A 15,009-nucleotide genomic window follows, 5' to 3' on the forward strand; every position below is an offset into this window, starting at 1 on the left:
AAAACACAATAGCTTTATGCTTTTAGGTTTTTCCAGACAAGTTGGACAGAATTCTTCTAAAGCTAGCTAAAAGTGCCCCTGAAAAGTTCAGGAAACAGGTGACATAAGCAAGGATGCTATAATCAGTCCTGCTGCCAAAGGAGAATCTTTGTGTGCTCACCCCACTTTCACACTAAATAATATGACAATCTTCTCCGATTTATCCATTACTCAAATGAATACACACATTTGTCCGTACTCATCACCCCCAATAATCTTTTTGCTTCACCTCTGTCCCAGTTGGATTACCTCCAAGACTGTGGTCAGCTGAGAACAGAAGTGCCACTCTCTTTCTAAGTCACTCCCTGATCATTGTAAGACAGAACATCTCAGCCAACTGGGTAAACAACTTGACCTGACCATTCCAACCCAGATACTATAAATGTTGACAATTTTAACAACAGTCTCCAACAAAGAGAAATGACATAGAAGAACGCAATGCACTATGAGATTAACCTGGTAAGTATTACTGGATGGGATGAGTTGGAGATGAAAGTTTAGTGGCCTCAGTTCACATTTACCATTAGCCATCTCTGTGAATATCATATGACTTCACCTGATCTTTACTCATCCCAAACATCTGGTAGTATTTCTGGGCAAGACCAGCACAGAGGACTTATGGAAATGGGGCTTTACTAAATTAGATCTGCCTGCAAAGTATAATTGCCACTGCCTTTCTTCTACAGATGAAATATACATACTTTGCAATATATATTTTTGTCACACCCGGTGAAAAAGAAGCAAATGTATGCTTTTTTAAACTTCTGTTTTTAAAATGTAATCCAAGAAAAAGAAGGGATTTTACTTTAAGTTTACTCACTTCATCAGAGAGAATCTTTAGTCTCTTGGCTTCTTGAACATGTTTCTCTGCTTCATTGATCTGAACAAATATGCTCAGAGCTTGCAAATATAAATTATAGTGATATCAAAACTTGTATCCATGTGGAGATTATTTTGGAAATTGCCTAAGTTTCCACAATTGTTTCAGTTTGAGATACACTCTTGAGCTGGTTTTATTTTTTTGTTTTTCTATCTTACCTAAATGCAGTTGCTGGAGTCTTTTTCTTCACCCCACCATCATCCCTCAAGGTCTCTAAGAACCTTCATTGTTGAAGGATTATGAATATTGAATGTTTTCCTGTGGCTGCTTTTGAAAAGTCTGAGTGAAATATTGAGTACTGAGGGAAATTGCAAATCCATGATGATCTATAAGCAATGTACAGAGAAGGGGGAAAGAGTAATAGATCTAATATAGCACTTCTATATAGGCTACAAAGTGACAGAGGTTTGGCCAGGACTGTCTCAGCTCCCCAGTAATTTGAATGGCACCAAATTATGCTCATTAGATATCCAAATGGACAGGTCAAAAAGGCAGCTAAATATGAGTGACTCTTGGGGAAAAGTTTGTGCTGAGGATAGAAATCGTAAATCATCAGTGCTATGACTTAGTGAGATCACTTAGGGAAAGAGGTTATAGGGTGACAAGAGAATCTAGGATCACCCACATCTCCCAGGGTCCCCCATTCTGCTTATAAGGGTCAGGAGACCAAAAAAGATCCTGTATAAGAGCTACCATTTTACTACCCCATTAGCTCCCATTCTATTGCATTTGTAACTAACCCCTTTCCTCAGAGATGACCTAAACACTGTGGCTTCATTCTCTAGTTAATCCGGGGTAGGGGAACCTGGAGGGGTAGTGGGGAAAGGGAGAGAAGGGGACTTTAGAACAGGTATTGGGTTTCAACAACTGTAATTAATTTAACAAATGAGTAACGACTGCATTCAGAGCAGGGCAGCAATCACAAAGATGTCACAAAGACACATCCCCTATTTTAACCTCCTTATGGAAGGGACATTATAAGAACATTAAGAACTAAAATATAATTCCATGCGTGACAAGTGCCATATTTGGAAGGTGTGGGGATCAGGGATCAGAAAAGACCTCTAGGAGTTTGTGCTGGACATTTAAGGGTAGAATGGAAAGTCTTGGTAAAGGTATGGATTAAGGACATGTCACACAGGGAGGGAGTCAGACTGAGCAAGGTGACCGGCAGGAGAAAAAGGTGGCTTAAACTAGCTGATCCCTGTTTTGTTGTTTTGTTTTGAATGAATAGGGTCAAACCTAAAGAACAGCATGTGTTACTGCAGGAAAAAAAGCAGTGGTTTTTTATCATCACGGGAAAAACTAAACGTATTTGGCTACTTCCTCAAGTGTCAGCAAACGGAACTTCCAGTTCCTGCCCGGTACTGTTAGCTCCTGGAGAGACTCCAGGAAAAAAATCTTGCGTTGTTTACTCCCTCCGCAGCTCAATGGCAAAACAGCCCATGCTTTGAATGCATCCGATTGGCTACTGTAAAAGCCCCGCTCCGAGCCCAGACCAATGAGTTCCAGGAGCCCAGATTCTTGGAACTAGTTTCTGGTGAGGAATGCGTGACTTGGAGTCTGCCCGAGACTTGTAAACAAGGACGAGTCTGGACGGGACCCCAGCCCACGCGACCCGCAGTCCTATCCTAAGCCGCTGACCTCGAGCCCACGTCCTCCAGGTGTCCGGTTCATCTTCCTCTTCCCTGGCCTCCGCCACGCCCAGGGCCCCTCCTAGCCCCCTGCACGGTGCCTGGCCAAACCACGCGGACCCAGGCTGGGGGCGGGGCCTAAAGTTTTTTCTCTGAGCTGATTGGTTCGGTCCCCAAGTTCCAAACGCGCCTCCAAGACCCTGTGACCCCGCCCCGTAGGGGCGGGCGAGGAGCGAGTGAGCAGACAAAACCGCGGGAGGCGGCCGGCGGTGGCCAGAGGCGAACTTAGAGCTTAAGCCACTGCACCTCGAGACTACTGACCTGCTCCTCCAGCCCACGGCACCCCGAACCTTCAGCTCGCCTGCCCTCCGAGCCCGAGCGTCCCCTGCCTCTCCTCGGACCCAGCGTCTGCCCAGGGCAACCTTCGCCCCGCCAACCACCCCCAGCCCCTGCCAGACCCGGTGGGCGTCAAGATGAAGGCTGCTCGCTTCGTGATGCGCAGCGCCGGCTCCCTGAACAGCGCCAGCCTGGTACCCCGCGAGGTCGAGCATTTCTCGCGCTACAGCCCGTCTCCGCTCTCCATCAAGCAGCTGCTGGACTTTGGTGAGCGGGGACCTAGGGCCGTGCAGGGCACTGGGGCTGGGGAACTGCCTTAACTTCAGCCAGGGTGTGCGTATGTGGGTGGGCATATGTTTGGTTTCTTTGCTAAAACTACCAGGCTCTGCCTTGCTGATGGACTCTGGGGCCTCGACGCCAGCGTTGCTTGGCCTCCCTAGATTTGCCTTCTCTCTAACAATTGTGCCTACAGGTAGAAGACACCTGCAGCCTGATGCTGAAAGGTTTGGATTCATCTTTTCTCTCTTTTCTGTCCAGAGCTTCCAGTCAAAATAGTTTTTGTTTTCAGTCACCATTTAACAATGGACTAGAAACTTTCTCCCCTTCTTCACAGCATAGCACTTCTTGGAGAGGATTCCTAATATTATAAAGTAGCCTCACCTTAACTGAGATTTTACTACGTAACCACCCTCCACAGGGTACATCTCTCTGCATTTCTAAAAGATTTCTTTCTCTCTCTACCATTATGTGGTCTACTTATTGCTGAAAATATTTACACACTTGCTGCAATAATCTTATAAGGAAAGTTTCAAGGATTTATATGTGATATTATTTATAACTGATCTGGAAACATCACAAACCCTACTCCATCCCTTATTCCCCACCAGCACTCCCCTCCTGTTTCATGCCTGGACTCTGTGAAGGATGGCTTGTCGTTGACCTTATGATGTTGACTTAATCCTGTACTCTTTTATAAATACTTAGAGTAGTAGGATATTCTGATTTCTTGGAAATGAATCCTCTTCAGAAAAAGAAAGCAATAACGGTCCTACATTGGCCAAGAAGTGAGAGAGAATATGAAGAAGAACATACCTGCTCCTGAATTATCTATAACCAGAAACCCCACTGAGAGCAAAATATAATTATATATGTGTGTATTCAGTATTCACTAGCTAATGCTACATACATATCATTTAGACCACTCGTTTCCAAACACTAAATATATAAAAATCATTTATTCTAGGTTCAGAAAATGCATGTGAAAGAACTTCTTTTGCATTTTTACGACAAGAATTACCTGTGAGGCTGGCCAATATCCTGAAGGAAATTGATATCCTCCCTGATCCATTAGTAAATACCTCTTCAGTGCAGTTGGTTAAAAGCTGGTAAGTGGTGAACTTTTCTGAAAGTTTTTAGTCGTATGACTTCTTATATTAACATCATAATTGGAAAACAGCTTCTCTCAACAGTAGTAATACTTTGAAAGACCTAAAAAAATTTTAAATTAATTTAGGATAAGTTATCATAAGGGCAGTTATTAAGTTATAAACAGAACTTTTACCCGGAAAAGAGAGATGCTTTACAATATTATAACTTCTAGAAAGAATATGAAAAATAACAATTTGCAGTTTTAATTTTGTGTTTTAAATAATAAAAGACAGTTTGATAGTGCAAATGGACTGTTATGCATAGAAACAGACGTGAATGACTACTATTTAGGGAAGGCCTAATTGTTGCTTACAAAGTGATTAAGAGAGTGAGCGTTGGTTTCAAATCCTGGCTCCACTACTTCCTAGTGGTACGACCCTTGGCGATGTCATAAAGTCTCTATTCCTCAATCCCCCCTGCCTCTGTTATTGAGGAGAATGAAGCTTATGCCTCAAAGGAATGTTTCTTTGCAATTAAATGAGATAATCCACAGGAAAGCACTGAGAGCAGCACCTGGCATACAGCCAATACTCAGTGTCAGTTATTTTGAGCTCATTTTATAAATGAGGATACTGAGGCTTAGATAGGATAGATAATCCAAAGGAACAGACTTTCAGGGAACAGAGTCAGGATATGCATGTACTTTAGCAGTCACACACCAGGGCTTTACCCTGAACCACTGATGTCATAGCCTTTTGTTCACTGATTCAAGGAATACATATATTACAACCCATCAAACAACTGCTATCTGAAACACACATTCAATCTGTAGTAGTTAATGCTGCTTTCAAGATTTCTACTCCTAAGAATGAATATCGTGGGAACAAATCAGAAGTCCTTTAAAAAAAAAAATTATAGGTTTTGGTATAAGAAATAAAAACAGTTGCCAAATAATCGGGAAACTAAATACTGACCTGGAATAAAGAAACATAAATTTTAAATGACAAAGTTGAGGTTTAAAAGTTGTACTTTTATCCCCCCATATCATTTCCCAAAAGTACTGTACAAACATTCTGTTTGATTTCAAACAGAAAGCTTCATATTATTTGAAAAGGACATTCTATTTTCAGCCATTTGTATCTAACTGTTCAGTTTTAAAACTTAAAGCACACCTGTCACTTTACAGGTATATCCAGAGCCTGATGGATTTGGTGGAATTCCATGAGAAAAGTCCAGAGAACCAGAAAGTTTTATCAGAGTAAGCTCAATGCATTAGAATAAATGTTTAAACTTTTCATTCTTTCCAAACATATTCCTTAGATTTTAGACTTAAGGGAACTTTATCCTTGAATAATAAATGACTACCCTCTTACACATGACAAATATTGGCTTTTGGGGTTTTTGGAAGTGATGGAGGAACAAGGCATTGCAAATGGTACTAAGTATGAACAAGTGTAGAGGACAAGATTTTTTTTTTTAGGGAAATCTATTTTTACTATTAATTTAGTCATATGATTAGATTGGCAGGAAAATATACTATTACATAATATTAAAACTTTTAGGTGTCACTGAAGACTGAAACCTTTTCTTACAGAGTAACTGATTAATTTCTAGCAACCTAAATGGGAATCGTTTGTAAATCTGACAAGAAATTTTGAATTTTTTTTTCAGAATGGCATTCTAGAGTAAACGTCAATATTATTTTTTAAAGTGAAATATCACTGTCATTTAATGCAATGAATGTGCTAGTCACAGAGTTAGGTCTTTTTACTTATAAACTAGAAGCAAAATAAGTCTGTTTATGAAACTATTTCTTTTCTTGTACTGAAAGAATCTGTAGTGAAAATCCTAATAAAGCCTTACCCTATCATTTTATCATTTGATTTGTTTAGGCAGGAGCTTAAAATAAGATTTAGCCTTCTTTAATGTAATCTAAAGGATGTAAATGAATGAAACTTACTTGAGTTTTCAATTAACTACAAATATTATTTCTTAGTTTTGTAGACACACTCATCAGAGTTCGAAATAGACACCATAATGTTGTCCCTACGATGGCACAAGGAATTATAGAGTATAAAGATACCTGTATAGTTGACCCAGTCACCAACCAAAATCTTCAGTATTTCTTGGATCGATTTTATATGAACCGCATTTCTACTCGGATGCTGATGAACCAGCACAGTAAGTTAATGCATCATGATCATGATATATAGAGATGGTATAAAATATAAGCCACGCACTGTAACTAGATGTTTCCTTGATCAGTGGGTCACATTCTTTCTCAGTGGTAGTTCTAATAATTATCCTAATCTTTATAACAATAGTTTTGTTTTTGTTTTTCAACAGTTCTTATATTCAGTGACTCGCAGACAGGAAACCCAACCCACATTGGAAGCATTGATCCAAACTGTGATGTGGTAGCAGTGGTCCAAGGTAGTTTCTAGATTTCTACATTTTTTCCCTTATTGAAAATGTGCCATATATGATTGAATTAATTATGATGGTAGTGCTCCATTTATATTTTTATAAAAACTGCAAATAAGGTCCTTTGCTTTTTAGAGTGAAGAGTTTAAAAATTCACTTATAACTTTATAAAAGATCTGAACATCAGAAACTAATGTGCCAAATTCTTATATATTGTATTTACTTTCTGAATTTCATATATTCTTATTGCTAAACTTAGACACTGTCTTATTTTTCCTTCAATTAAAGTATTCAAAAGGTATTTTTCCCTATTATTAACCTGTACTCCGGTGAATGTTTTAGATTAAGGGTAGTGTATCACACTGAATATCACTTTGAGAATTTTACTTGGTATAATTGGTTTCATGATTATGAAAAAAATTAATTCTGTTCCAGATGCCTTCGAGTGTTCAAAGATGCTTTGTGATCAGTATTATTTAACATCTCCAGAATTAAAACTGACACAAGTGAATGGTAAGTGATAAATAAAATATATTTTAGCCTATGCAAAATTCAGTATTCCTCCAGTATGCTTACTTTTTGAAAATATAAAGCAACTTTTACCCTTCTGAACTTGCCTAGGATTTTTACTTTTTTTTTTGAAGCCAAGGTTCTTTTTAAGTATCACAACTGGCAAGCTCCAGTTGCACATATTTAGTTGCTAATGACCTTTCATAAGCAAGAATAGTTTGAACAAATTGGGATTTGAAGTAGCAACTAGATTCGGTTATCTTAGATCACAGAAGGATTAGTTACTAATTCATAGTGCCTACAGAACATGAGGGCCAGAGGCTAGAAGTTGGTGGAATCATTTAGGAGTTCAGGTATCCTTCTAAAAAGGTTACTCATAAGACCTGAAACGAGCAAACCCTGTAAGTTGCACTGTAATCATCTACCACTGTTTTGGAAGCAGAGTATTTATACTTAAAATGGTTCCACTTTAGATTACCTACCTATAAAGACAAGGCTTTCCCATGTTGACAGAAGTGATCACATATGATGAATGCCTGGCTCTCTCTTTATCCTATCTCATTGTGTTCTAAAAGAGAGTTGTATTTCAAAGAGCTACTTGGTATATATAAATTGAAATAACTTTCTCCTTTCCATTCACAATTAATGCCTTTTCCAAATAATATTTATACAGGAGCAATTTTTGTTAGTGGTCAGAGTAAAAATCAAGTTGTCCAAATTAACAGAGTAGCCTAAGTCATGGATTAGTGATATGCAAATGATATGTAAATACTAAATTATAAACACAAGTACAAATAAAGGTTGAAAAATATCTGAGTGTAAACAAAGATATTGCCTCAGACTTGTAGATTAACTGCTTGAACTGTTTGATAAAATAAAATGGGAATTGTACCAGAACTCTTGTTTTCTGATTCAGACTTTGCTAAGGGACACTAGTACTTTTTTTTCTCTTCAAGTAGTATTACGAGGTTCTTGTTTCTCTATTTTCCTTAGCCTCTTGGTGAAATTTAAGTATACTTAGCATATCATATTTAATGTTTGGGTGGAGGAGAGAACAAGAATAATTAAATGTGCTATTTTACCATGTAATATAAATATGAAAACAATAGCTACCATTCATTTTAATTTTATGGTTAAAAGAAAAACACTTATAGTCATTGTTTTTCTCTCCTGAAATGCTTATAAGTTTAATTTTGGAATTGTCCAGTACAAAATATTATAAATAAAAATAACCAATATAATTTAACTGACCACACCATTGTTTAACACAACTTTATCCAACTTTACACATTAACAGAGAATTGCCAAACTAAATCATTGAGCACTAGATAGCAACTATAGTAACACTTTGAAAATAACCGTATGGTGTTCACTGTTTAACTGGAAGGTTCTAGGGTAGTATTTTGGGGGGAAGGATGGGGAATATTCCAAAACAAATATTTAAGTTCAAAATATTAATTGAAGAGATACAAAGGTTTATTTTAAGGAAGTGCTTGATTACCAATTCTAAATACTTTAATTTTTCTAGGAAAACTTCCAGGCCAACCAATTCACATTGTGTATGTTCCTTCTCACCTTCATCATATGCTCTTCGAACTATTCAAGGTATGAGACTTGACAATAATTGCAGTTATGACTTTAAAAGAAAAAGTTCACAGGTTACATTTTTATTTCCTTTATCATTCCCTGCTAAACAGGAGCCCCACTACCTTCTCCCAAGCATGCTTCTGTGCTTCTAAGAAAAGAAACCACAGTCAGTCTTCAAAATGATACTTGGACCTCACTGCAGCAACATGTATTTTAGAATGTAGGATAGAATTTTTGATGTCTCAGTGGTTTAGAACCGAGAAGGATGGTCTCATTATTTGTCCAGATGTCCAATATTACTCATGAATTAATAAGGTCACAGGTGCTTCAGTGAGTAAGGCCTTGTCACCTCCATCCTTACAGATTGCTCCAACTCCAAACCCAGAGGCTCAGGTCCAGAACTCCTGGTGGCCCAGCCCCAGTCAGTTTCCTCAGTGATCTACTTTAAAGTGCATGTGAATTACCAGCAGACTATGTTAAACTGCAGATTCTGATTCAGTGGGTCTGAGGGGGTAGCCTGGGATTCTCCATTTCTGATATGCTATCAAGTGTCTGATCCACAGTCCTGTAGCAAGGCTTATAGGGGAGTGTGTCTCAAATTTTAGTGTGATTAGAATCTGGAGAACTGATTAAATCAGAGATTCTTGTGCTCTGGCCCTAGAGGTTTCGATTCTACAGGTCTGAGATTTGCATTTCTAACAAGTTCTCAGAAGATGCAGATGTTACTGGTCTGGGATAGCCAAGTGCTAAGAATCAAGTCATTTCATGGGTTCTAAGATCAAACTAAACCCTTGAGCTTATGCCAAAAATAGAAAACCACTTGATATTTTGCAGTGCTTCCCAGGAGTCTCCTGAACTACAAACCAGAAGCCTATAAAAAAGTGAAACTTTTCTCTAATTTTGATATACCACAAACATCTGATCTATTTTATTTCACTTCAGCTAATTATGGGAACTTAATATTATACGGAAAACAGAACGCAGAGAACCTTCCAGAAGAAGGTTATAAAAGTAACCTGGATTAAATAAACCAAGACTTTATCAGTGTGAGACTAATCCATTTGAAAGAAAACTTGTTTTAGTTTCCTCAGTATTAAAGGCCAAAGATATTTTACCTTGGTGTGATTTATTTGTAAATTGAATGGTCCAAGTTATATAGTTTGGATGATAATCAAATGCAAATTGAAATTTAATTTAGAATTATTTACTGTCCTTTTAAATAGTAACAACTTTTTCCCAGCATATTTTCAAAAGCCAATAAATTGATTCAATGATTCACTGTTCATTTGTTATGTAATAGCCTTTGGTGCTTGGATGTAAAATGTAATGGAAAGGCAGAAAAGGTAGAGCTAGGAAATGCATTATAAAAACCAATTTCTTCATTTAAATTAAGCTTACAAATAGGAATTTGACAGTTTGGAGGATTGTTTTTCCATTAGATATTACTCCCAAGAGCTACATTGCATGGTAAATGAATATTTTTCATTATGTGTCCTGCATGACACATGCATAAATGAGTATTTACAGAGATATTTTAGAATTAACTTAATAATAAGAACTTTGAATCTCCCTTTGTGCTGCTTTTATTTTAAACATAAAAACCGATTATTATTTTTTCTTCTGCCACCAAGTTCTCCATGGTTTTGTTTTCTTTAGAATGCAATGAGGGCAACAGTTGAACACCAGGAAAATTCACCTTCCCTTACACCTATTGAGGTGATTGTTGTCTTGGGAAAAGAAGACCTTACAATTAAGGTAATCATTTTCTGTGGTTTTGGGGAGGTCTTTCTTGAGATAATTGTAAAGTGTCTATAATAGTAAAGCTCTCTGCTCTTGGCAGTAGGTCAGTCCTGTACATCAGGTGACTTTTTAGTTGAGAAAATATATTTTTATATGGGTAAATACATGTGATTTTTAATGTATAGCTCTGATGACTTATTTGTTTGTTTAAGATTTCAGACAGAGGAGGTGGTGTTCCTCTGAGAATCACTGACCGCCTATTTAGTTACACATACTCCACTGCACCCACGCCTGTGATGGATAATTCCCGGAATGCTCCTTTGGTAAGATCAATTAAATGGCTAAATTCACCCCAGTGACCTAGTTACAAATGAAGGACAGGGGCTACAAGAAAACATTTAGATGAGTAAATCGATTTGGTTAAACTAGTCATGGGGGAGATGAGAATGATAAATCAAGCTAAAAATGGTGAAAAAATTCTACAGGGGCTCTGATTGGAAACAACAAATATTTATCTAAGTTCTAGGACATCAGTGTCAGTGAGGATAATGACTCCATTCTACATTTTATATTCCAGTGATCATATCCACTTCTTCACCAATAACTGATCTTTCCCCTCTAGGCTGGTTTTGGTTATGGTTTGCCAATTTCTCGTCTCTATGCCAAGTACTTTCAAGGAGATCTGAATCTCTACTCCTTGTCAGGATATGGAACAGATGCTATCATATACTTAAAGGTACCCTTTGAATTCCATAGAAAAATAATATTTCTAAAAAGATTGCTTCTTGGAATTATTTCCCAAATGGCTTTTGAAGATCTGAAATTGTTAATGCATTCATTTCTTAAATGAGCAAAAGTCTTTTCAAATGATTGGGAAAGGACCATTTTATAGATTAATAGTATCAGAATTCACCCATCTCTTTGTCACAGAGGTTTTGCCTAGAAAGAATTGTGTTACTATTCAACTTTATCAGGCCAACAATAGCTAAACAAAGGAGATGTGTAAATATTAAAGACAAATTCTAATCTGTGATTTATAATTCTTTATATATGATTTCAGTCCATGTAAGGTGGAAGTATTTCTCATTTTTTAGTTTTGTTTTATATAGTGCCTAGCACACTGTCGGCTCTGATGTGCACTTGTTACTAAATCAATTAAAAGACCATATTTGAATGTTTGAATACTTACCTCTGAATTCATTTTGAATAATCACTTCAAGTACAAATTAAGCCATGAGTAGTTTTTTGATCTGAATTTTTCTCCTCTTCTTTCAGGCTTTATCTTCTGAGTCTATAGAAAAACTCCCAGTCTTTAATAAGTCAGCCTTCAAACATTATCAGATGAGCACTGAGGCTGATGACTGGTGTATCCCAAGTAAGGAACCAAAGAACCTGGCAAAGGAAAAAGTGGCAATGTGAAGAGGGACACCCAGGACACTTTACGGGATCAAAGTGTATCTACACCAGTGCTGCTTCTTGAATGTTTGCATGTAAACTTTTGTTTTCTCAAAAACAAACAGCAAGAAAACTCCTTGATCAGAACACTGATCAAGAAGAATGGAACTTGTTCCTGTCACACAGGAGAGCATAATGTGCAGCTATGGGAGTTAGCAGATGGCCAGCTCTTCATTTTTTTAACTTAGAATAACTCTTGAGTTTATATCTAATCTTGAAGAAGAAATAAGCCTCAGATTTCCATCTCTTTATCAACTAAGAATGGGAAAGGGAGTGAATGTGAAGATATAGATTAACAGTTTCAATATACTGATATTTTAGTATATTGTTGATGTCATAAGATGTTGGTATTTATTGAATATCAACTGACAATATATCAATATTTTTTGCCATTCAGAGGATTAGGGCTTACTTAACCTTATGTAATTAAAAATGTATGCAAATGTACATTTCTTATATGTTTATGAGCACTAAGGAGGATAGGCTGGTGACTAAAATAATATTCACTTTGTTGTAGCTTCTTTATTATGCTCTTTTTCCTAGTCACACTTCTAAAGTGCACATTTAATGACAGGTGCCTAGTCTGGGGTCAATTTTAAAATATTCACTGAATCCAGGATGTTGGTGGTTGGAGGGAGAGGAGATTTGTCAGAGTGATAGCAACAATATTTGTTGTCTTGCTTTGTTTTAAAATGGAACTATAGATTGAAAAACGAGTGTTTTCCCTAAGTCAGTAAGAAGAGCTCTTCTCCAGTCTGTAGTGGTAGCAATCCAAAGGCACCCATTCTCTAGGCTTAAAAGCAGGATATAAGTTAATTATATTCTGTATACTCCAGCATTAACATGTCTATAAAAATTTCTAATCAAATGGCTCAAGATCATTAGAATTTAACTACTTCTTAGAGTATTTTTAACAAATAGCCTAGAGGTAAGAGATTCTCATGCCCGGATGTGTTCATATGTGAGTCATTGAGACTGAGCTGATGAGTGAAAACTGTAATGCATATAGAACTTTTGGGGGGTTGTCATTTGCAGGTTGATAGGCCAGTGTGCACATTATTCTTTGAGATAAAGGAATGAAAAACAAAAGAAAGAAAGAGAAGTGAGGGATGAAAGCATTAGATGAGCATCCTGCCATTTTCCCCACAAATTTCAAGAAATGATCCATATTTTCATGGATAAATTATTGGCAAGAGGATGAATCAACAGTAGGGCTTCTTAAATGGCTACCACTCTCACAAGATAGTAGGCTTTTATGAGAAAATAAACTCATCTGTGTCAAATGTTCAATCTGGGATATAGAAAGAACCAGAGTTTCCTGCACTGTAATATAATCAGTACTGTATACGCTGAATTTAACATTTGTGTTTAATTTTCCAATGGCCTGATGTTTTAATTCTGGTAGTGGCAATGGAAGCCTGAAACTACTCATTGTGGATTTCCTATTTTAGCATCAGAAGTTCTAAATTTGTAATCTTGGGATTCTGGCTCCTGCATTTATTGATTACACAGAAGTATTTGCAATAGATTATTTAACTTTTCAGTTTTTTCCTGAAATTTTCTAAATATTTTTGCATGTAAATCCTTGTATTTGCCAAAAATTTAAAGCTGTTGATTAATTAACTCAAATACTGTGAACTATCTTAAAACACAAGAGAAAAAGAAATGCTAGTATCTCAATAGCATAGACTCCAAATGGAGTTCTAGAAAATAAATATTCTTTGTTGGTATTTGTGAAATCTATGGAAGAGTTTTAGGATACCAGTGGATAGATACTGAATGTTCAGGCCACTTAAATTATTAATTTATAAATTGTATTTTTGTCTTTAGATTATATACAGAGAATTGTGATCTTTTGATAATAAATATTTTTATTATAATAATAGACATAGTCTTTTAAAATTCTTTTCTTAAATTATGGTAAATTACTAAAAAGAAAGAATTTGAGTAAAAGGTTTTCCTCACTTTACATTCAAGTCTAATTTATCAACTTATTTCATAGAGCCTTTTAAAATATTGAAAGCAACTTAAAAATCTTAATTCTTAAACAAAATTAAGTACTTTATAGTAACCAGAGATTTCTGATTTTTGCTCCTTTGTGTATACATCAATAACACTTACTACAATATGTTTTTATCTACATATATGTATTCAGTAATCATTTTTGCAATACAGATGTTCCTTGCCTTTTTTTGTAAATTTACTTTAAAGTTTCAAGTAGTGTCTGTTTACATACCAAAGACAGTGGAGTCCCAAAATAATTACTTAGGTAATTGGGGTTCCTAAACCTCTTTTGAGTTAAATATTTGAATAATGAGCTTAATAAGGTTGAAATGCCAGGGAAGCTCTGCACTGTGTCTCCAAAGGAAGCACAAATGTGTATGTTTACACACACACATAGGATTTAGCTGTACAGTTTCCTTGGATTAAACTGCTTGGAAAGTAGGGAGTGCACTCCATGTAAATTAAAAAACTTCAGCCATTTCCATAGCAGCTGCAGGAGAGTTCCACAACCCTCCAACTACCATCCACATACATCTTTTTAGGTTTGAGTAATTAATGTGTGTGCCACAAAGAATAATAATTGTCAAGTTCCACATAGTGGGCCAAATTTTCATAAAATCTGAAACTATACCATTTCTCCCACATTTTAAATTTGACTAAAAATAGTAAGATCATTTGACCTCAACTACAGTGACATGTACAATGAGATAAAGATCATCATGAGCAAGTTGCTTTGTTCTATTGTACTTTCAGTTACTGTATGTACATTAGATTTTTGCAAGCATTACAAATGTACATGGAATCTCCTGGGCACTTTGGTCTGCCCAGGTGGAAGAATTGAGAGTGTTCTATAATTTCACAGGAACCTATACAGGAAGTCTCAATCCTTACCATGATGACCTAGAGCGGGCGTTCTTAACAAGGGGTCAATGCGCTTGACTTTAAATTCAAGTAAACATTATTCTCATGGGGATGTGTTGGTGCAAGTGCAATATAGTTAATAAATAATACACAGTATATGTGGACTTAGTA

The 15,009-nt window shown here is 36.6% G+C and overlaps 1 protein-coding gene across 1 annotated transcript; it reads left to right on the forward strand.

Annotated features, from left to right (window-relative positions):
• The first annotated feature begins 448 nt into the window (after positions 1 to 448).
• PDK4 (pyruvate dehydrogenase kinase 4) lies at positions 449 to 13,858 on the forward strand. The gene is made up of 12 exons (XM_058296962.1): positions 449 to 498; positions 2,154 to 3,156; positions 4,133 to 4,274; positions 5,444 to 5,515; positions 6,254 to 6,438; positions 6,604 to 6,690; positions 7,117 to 7,194; positions 8,720 to 8,796; positions 10,435 to 10,533; positions 10,731 to 10,841; positions 11,141 to 11,254; positions 11,794 to 13,858. Exons 2-12 carry the CDS (start codon positions 3,027 to 3,029, stop codon positions 11,935 to 11,937), a joined length of 1,239 nt encoding a protein of 412 aa, XP_058152945.1. The 5' UTR covers positions 449 to 498; positions 2,154 to 3,026; the 3' UTR covers positions 11,938 to 13,858.
• Positions 13,859 to 15,009: the final 1,151 nt, after the last annotated feature.

This window comes from Dasypus novemcinctus, chromosome 5 (genome assembly GCF_030445035.2).
Source record: "Dasypus novemcinctus isolate mDasNov1 chromosome 5, mDasNov1.1.hap2, whole genome shotgun sequence".
NCBI lineage: Eukaryota > Metazoa > Chordata > Mammalia > Cingulata > Dasypodidae > Dasypus > Dasypus novemcinctus.

Bases quoted from the DNA above. Each gene is read 5' to 3' on its own strand.
- PDK4 (XM_058296962.1), top strand. From the start codon at position 3,027: ATGAAGGCTGCTCGCTTCGTGATGCGCAGCGCCGGCTCCCTGAACAGC. The intron at 3,157-4,132 runs GTGAGCGGGGAC...CATTTATTCTAG, and splicing joins CAAGCAGCTGCTGGACTTTG to GTTCAGAAAATGCATGTGAA. The intron at 10,534-10,730 runs GTAATCATTTTC...TGTTTGTTTAAG, and splicing joins AAGAAGACCTTACAATTAAG to ATTTCAGACAGAGGAGGTGG.